At 41.7% G+C, this 7,027-nt stretch overlaps 1 protein-coding gene across 5 annotated transcripts in view; it reads left to right on the top strand.

Annotated features, from left to right (window-relative positions):
- Nucleotides 1–2,125: 2,125 nt before the first annotated feature.
- LOC107754793 (nucleolar transcription factor 1-like) overlaps nt 2,126–7,027 on the top strand; it is a 13,317-nt gene continuing 8,415 nt past the window's right edge. The window contains exons 1-4 of one of the 5 annotated variants that reach the window (XM_016571394.1): nt 2,126–2,516; nt 3,651–3,748; nt 5,612–5,662; nt 6,108–6,280. In XM_016571394.1, the coding sequence (XP_016426880.1) occupies nt 5,626–5,662; nt 6,108–6,280 (210 nt within the window). In that variant the 5' untranslated portion in view covers nt 2,126–2,516; nt 3,651–3,748; nt 5,612–5,625. Of the gene's footprint in view, nt 2,517–2,700; nt 3,749–5,611; nt 5,663–6,107; nt 6,281–7,027 lie in introns of those variants that run through there. The other 4 variants (XM_016571399.1, XM_016571389.1, XM_016571407.1 and 1 more) reach the window with 4 other exon arrangements.

Here is a 7,027-nt window from a genome sequence, read left to right as displayed (position 1 = left end):
AGTAACGTCATTAACGTCATAGTTCCCCCACTCTATTCCACACCGCTCTGTCCCTTCTCTGAGAAACGGGCTCTGTTTTTAGTTTGAGCCCGATTGAGAAGCAGAGGATATTATTGAAGAGGATCGTGCAGAACCTGTGCAAGCACGGCTTTTAATGGTAGGCCTATGTTTTTTGTTTGTTGTTGTCTCATACTTTTAGATACGCTGTTATTTGTAAATGCTACTGCTTATGTTAGCTTTTAATACATGGTTTTATCCTGATTAAAGCTTTAATACAGTATGGCAACTGCACGCATGTTCAACGCTTCTCATAGCTATGTGAAAATAAGTCTATAATTGGAACAGTTCATTGTTGGAGCTGAGCTGAATGTTTCATCTTCTGGGTTTAAAATCTACATTGTGTTGACGTCACAATTTGTGACGTGGCAATGGACTAATAGTACATCGATGACGCATCAGTGTCTATTAAATTATTCATGAGACTGCGTGTTCTTATCCTATGAGAAGACGCTTCGCTTAATTATTCACAACAGCATGTGTTGATTTGCTATGACAGACGTTTCTGTGAGATGACATCGCGCACAATTACTGAGAGAAACGTTCATGGGTCGAAGAATAGTGTTTGTTTTTGCTTTGTAGTAAGAGTTCGGCACAAACGCGATCAATTCACTTGGTGAGCATAACTGTTTTTACAGCTCTGTGACACAACCCGTCAAAAGGCTTATATAATGTGGGGGTTTCATGACCCTTTAAGAACCGCTGCTTTAGAACATTGATTTTGAAACTTGTGAATCCATTAGAATCGTTAGAAGACAGAATCGCGATTCATATATGAATAGATTTTTACTTGCACCCCTATTTTTCTTCCTCTTCTCTAAAGCAGTGCAGCAGCATGGCCTCGCCCCCTTCATTGTGTGTTCCCGGGGGCGGGGTTTATCTGGGTTTGTGATGTCACGAACCCGGGAAGTAACTTGTTGTAGTCCCTACCAGCCGTTTTTGTAGGCATTAAACCGCCAGAATTTTAAAAGACAATATCTCCGTTTGCATTGAACTTTCAGCTTCGTAACTTTGCAGATATTGTTTATGCTCAAACAGCAACATTACACACTAACTAACGTTAAAAAAGTGAAATCGCAATCAACCACCCCTTTAATATTTTTGTGAAAACCATTATACTTTTTTTCAGGATTATTTGATGCATAGAATGTTTAAAAGAACATATTTAAAAATTCTAAAATTATTTTGAAATAGAACTTTTAACTGTAACTTTTGGTCAGTTTAATGCATTTCTGCTGAATAAAAGTATTAATTTCTTTTTTTTTTTAAAGGTATAGTTATGTACATTTGTGAGTCACATGACCTGTGGATGGATTTTATACATCCCATCAGGACTTCGTGTATAAATAAATTTCCTTAGAATCAAAACTTGTAAAAAGACAAGATCGTGTGTTTTACTGAAGGGAGATCCTGCCACAGTATATACGTACCGTTTAGGTGAATAGATTGTATTGACAGTGCTAAATGATTTCAAATACCTAGTGAGTTGATTTTTTTTGGTTTGGTGTTGGCTGCTGTATTTTGTAGTTTATTTTGATACACTTAAAATTAAGGTATTTGGTATTTTATTTTAAAATACGTTTTGATGTATCTTTGCCCATCCCTGGGTGTCAGTGCAGGTGTACCGATAGGGCTGTAGTGCTATAACAGACAGAGACTTGGGAATCACCGGCCTGTGTGTTGTTTCAGGAGGCAGGCGCGCTCAATCGGTGCTGGACTGTGGCATCCCAATGAAATGCGCACGTCACCGCTCTGATGTTTAACGAATCAGGGCGCTCATTGGAAAATCATGTTTTCCCCAAATCAGAACGTCTTGATTGGACCTCGCAGGTGACGCCCACAAATAGACAAGGTTGGGTTTAATTATTTAACGTGACAAAAAGATGTAGTTGTCAGACTGAAAATACCGAAAAGATGTTTGAAGTACACAACAGTAGTTCACTACTGTTGCATGCACGTTGGGAGTTTGACTAAATTCAAGAAAACTGCTTTTCTTTTCTTTTTTATACAAAAAAAAAAACGCATAAATCAAAACAGAAATCACTCTGGAACATATTCAATCAAATTCACTATTTATAAAAATTTCACATGGTCATCACGAGTAAACAAATGTGTTCAGAACAAGCCCGAGAGGCTACATGCGCTTGCAGGTTTGAGGGCGCCTCGGCAGCACCGAGTTTATAATCCAAATGGAAGCGAAGCCCAGGCGACCCATCCGTGATGCGAGCGGCTATAGCAGCGGAGAGATTGAAAATGCGGATGTCTCTTTGGAAAGAGAAATGAGCGGATCGAGAGAGCTGCGCGCTGACTGGAAGGAGAGCGAGAGAGATGGAGGCGGGGGGAAGTCTCTCAGCTCTGCGGGGACTGGAGCGCCCGTGCCCTGGACCGGCGGCGCAGTGCTGGCTAACATTCAACCCTCCCCTTGTTCCAGCACCAGTTCCACACACAAGCAGCGACAGGTAAGAGCTAACCAGCGCCTCATCCTACCCACCGTCGGGTAAACAAACCTTGAAAAAAAAAAAAACCTTAGATGCAACGCAAAAATTCTAAACATTCTGACTTTAGAACGTTCGTGCGCTTTGTTTTTGTAAAGCCGCCTCGTTTAAAATCGCGTTGACTTGGTGCGGAAGGAGAGCGAGAGAGATGGAGGCGGGGGGAAGTCTCTCAGCTCTGCGGGGACTGGAGCGCCCGTGCCCTGGACCGGCGGCGCAGTGCTGGCTAACATTCAACCCTCCCCTTGTTCCACCACCAGTTCCACACACAAGCAGCGACAGGTAAGATCTAACCAGCGCCTCATCCTACCAACCGTTGGGTAAACAAACCTTGAAGAAAAAAAACAAAACAAGAATCTTAGGATGCAACGAAAAAATTCTAAACATTCCGAGTTTAGATCGTTCGTGGATTTTGTTTTTGTAAAGCCGCCTCGTTGAAATTCGCGTTGACTTGGTGCAAGGCACGGTACATTCCGAGGTCGCCTTACCCGAATTTCCCGTCCTGTGACTCGGGGAAAAACATCCTCCGTTTATCTACCACTGTTTAATTTCCTAATACAACTCCAGGAGCCGCTAACCTCGTTTTTAAGCGCGCTTTGTCGTGTGTGGAGCCCTCGCGGTCGCCTTCATTTCCGAGTCAGGACTCCATGAGGCTCGTGGAGGGAAGAACCAGCCGCCTCTGGTTCGCCATCAGGGAGCTCGGTTATCTCACCGTGTGGGCTTGTTTTCGCTTGCGCCTGCCGTGAAAGCAAAGTTTACGATCACATTTGACAGTTTTTCGGGCTATCTGTGTTTGAGGAGCGAACCGGGTGAGTTTTGAGCCGTTCACGCTCGTCTTTCTCTCGGTGGAGGAGGTGAATTAGGCTCGCAGCAGCAGCGCATGGAGGGTAGTATGGCGGCTCTAGAACAGTCGTCACGCCAGTGAAGCGTCCTTTCTCTCGGCTGTTGCGTTTTTACATTGTGACTTGGAACTAAATGACACGTTTAGAGACCAGATTGAATCATTTTTATACGAGTGGATCTCGCTTTTCATAATTGTGCTTCAACCACCGCGTACTTGGTGAAATTAATCGTATATTTCTTTCATTTTTGTTTTTCAAGCCTTTGAAGACCCTGCTGCCATACGGCTGCACAAACCGTGCTCTCACCCCGCATTCCTCGTCACTCGAAATCGGGGTAAACCACCGGATTTCTTCACGGTAAGAGGACATTTTAGACGCCGGTTACAAGCTCCTTTTAGCAGCGTATAATAAGGCTTGATTTTAGCCGCATTTTAGGGTTATTTTTGGCGACTGTCGGTTCAGCTTTCACCAGGGCTTTAGGGGGATTCAATGCTAGTTATAGCCGGCTAGCTCCGGAGTAGGTCAAGTCATAGGTCGGTTTAACAGTGTAACATTTTTTTCCTCATTAAACGCATTTTCAGATATCTCTGGGGCTATCATTTGTAGCACTTCCACGCGTGGACACAATGTTGTCGAGTTTATAATTAAATCAGTAAAGCGAAGTTTTAAACGTCAAACTGCAACAATTATATAATTTAATGAGGTTTTGATATGGAAAACGGTCTTAAGTTTAAACTAATTTTAAATTTACCCTTATAAATACTTAAACACTTCAACTTAGACGTAGTTGAATTCTTTACTCTACATTAGAGCCCCGCTACAAAGCTTTTGTTCATAAATGCGCTTAAAATCCACAAAATAGTTTTCCTGAGCATTTCTATAGTAGTAACGCTCTATTATGCTCAAACAGGTTCTGATTATCATGCCACCCACTTTATTTAGTAACATTTCATGGTGGTGGTAAAAATGCCCTTCAGCCAGGGTCTATTTTAAAGCTGGACTCTGCTGGCTCGCGCGCCGCCATTACACATTCATCGCAGCGGCGACGCCTCGCCCTGGAAAAAGAGTCGTGCCATTTTGTGACTAATTTAGTCGACACACTCGTTCGCTAAACGATCAGATTATGACTAGCCCTCCATGCTCAAGCATTTTAAAACAGTCGCTATGCATCAAAGGTGGCGACCCAGAACGTGTCCGTGGCGGAAGCGGAGCCCCGCGCCCCGTCGGTTTGGAGGCAGACTCTGGTGCTGCATGCTGTAGCAGTCACTCATGATGATCCCTGGCTGTGTTTCCCCCTCGCTCTCGACGCAGACCGAAAACAGATCCCGATCCGTGGTCAGCTGGTCCGTCTACAGGCAGCCGCCTGCCTATCGCCCAAAACGCTGCTTCCTCCTGTAGTACCTCCCAGTATCCTCTCGTCCGCCGAAAATATGCTCCAATTTCGCCTCGAAAAGCGCGCAGAGAGCAGGAGAAGCCGCTGCAAGTCTTAGCTGTGTGGACAAAATGGAAGATTAGACGGATTGGCTGCTCTTGCTGGTGTCGAACTGCAGAGTTATTTGAGATTTGAAACCGTCACAAGTAATGGGCTCTGTCTCACGATGGAGCGTAAACGTTTAGGGGCGGTGTAATGAACATCAACCATTATGTGTCGGGCTGGATTTTAATTCCACTCTTCAGGCAGCAATTACTGTTTGAGACATACACCTACACTACCTCCCAGTATCCTCTCGTCCGCCGAAAATATGCTCCAATTTCGCCTCGAAAAGCGCGCAGAGAGCAGGAGAAGCCGCTGCAAGTCTTAGCTGTGTGGACAAAATGGAAGATTAGACGGATTGGCTGCTCTTGCTGGTGTTGAACTGCAGAGTTATTTGAGATTTGAAACCGTCACAAGCAATGGGCTCTGTCTCACGATGGAGCGTAAACGTTTAGGGGCGGTGTAATGAACATCAACCATTATGTGTCGGGCTGGATTTTAATTCCACTCTTCAGGCAGCAATTACTGTTTGAGACATTAAAACACCTACACGGTACTCATTAAACTTTTAAGTCAGGGGGAAAAAAGATTTTTCACAATATAAACACTTTTGAGTCATTTGACGCAAAATAATTGATATTTAATTTAAAGCTCCTGGAAATAAACTATTATAGGGTTAAAGCCATGAAAGTATGATTTTCAACTTTTGTAGTCCTTAATATAATTAACCTGTTTTGTTTTTTTAGAGTGATTCCAGACAATGAATGGAGAAATGGACTCCACTGCTAAAGAAATCGGTAAGAAACATGAATCGTTTAGAACGGTGATTTTCTGTTGTTTATGAATGTTATTATACATTTAAAAAAATGTGCCATCAATGGTCATGGATATAGCTTTAATAGGACAATTTTAAAAGCATTTTGGTTTCTAAATATCTGTTGAATTGATAGTTCAAGCAGTAGAGCAATGCCAAAATCATTGGTTTGATTCCCAGGGGATGCATTTTCTGATAAAATGTATACCTTGCATGCAAAGTAAGTTGCTTTAAATAATTTGGTTTATTCTCCTGGCAATAATCGCCTTGTAAAACAAATTGCTCTTGGCATAAACCATGTTTCCCACTGCATGTGAACCTGTATTTAACCTTTGTGTGAAATACAAACATGTAAATTTTTCTTAATCTGCGTGAAGATGTGTGCATTGGATCTCAGAAATCATTTTTGCCATAATGTTTTCTTACAGCTTGGGAGCAGGATGACCTGTTGAAGCTGTTGGATGCCATAAAGGGGAACCTGCCGGAAAAAGATCTAGCCAAGTACAAGACGTCCGAGTCCCATTTGGACTGGGAGAAAGTGGCTTTCAACTCTTACTCTGGGGAGATGTGCAAACAGAAATGGCAGGAAGTTTCACGTGAGGTACGCTAGTCAGTGATCAATGAGTTTCAATTGAAACATAAATCAAAAACAGTGTTGGGGGTAAGGCATTACAAGTAACGCGAGTTATGTAATCAGATTACTTTTTTCAAGTAACTAGTAAAGTAACGCGTTACTTTTTAATTTACAAGAGAATATCTGAGTTACTTTTTCAGATAAGTAACGCAAGTTACTTTTTTTCCAATTTATTGACTGACAGCTCTCCTGTCCCCTTGTTGAGAGAAATCAGAAGATGTTACTGTAGTTCTAAAATAAATATGAATATGCATTAATTCATCTCACTCACACAAAAAAAACACAGATTCAGTATTCCTCAAAATAAATAAAAATAATGCAACTCAGAATATGACGCAAACCTGCAATAATTAAATGTTAAACAACACAAATATCCTTTATGTATTTAATCCCATTCTATTAACCAATGTCTTTGCTTCTGACCTTCAATGATCCAGTTCAACCATAATAATAAGCAAAAATTACTCTAGACAAACATTTTTATTGCTGAAGTGTGTTGAAATTTCTTCTTCTGCATCCTACTGTACGAACATGAATTTACTTTCCCTTCAGCCTGAGGCTTATTCATTTCACTTTAGGTGTGAAAAGGCTTTTATATTTGCCAAAAATAGAACTTTTTTTATTTTAAAAACATACAAGCAAGCCCTGTCCAGATTTAAAAAGTAACGCAAAAGTAACGTAACACATTACTTTCCATAAAAAGTAACTAAATAA

This window comes from Sinocyclocheilus rhinocerous, unplaced genomic scaffold (genome assembly GCF_001515625.1).
Source record: "Sinocyclocheilus rhinocerous isolate Xijiao unplaced genomic scaffold, SAMN03320098_v1.1 scaffold1063, whole genome shotgun sequence".
Taxonomy (NCBI): Eukaryota; Metazoa; Chordata; class Actinopteri; order Cypriniformes; family Cyprinidae; genus Sinocyclocheilus; species Sinocyclocheilus rhinocerous.
Note: the sequence above shows the minus strand (reverse complement) of the source record. Positions and strands in the feature narration are given on the sequence as shown.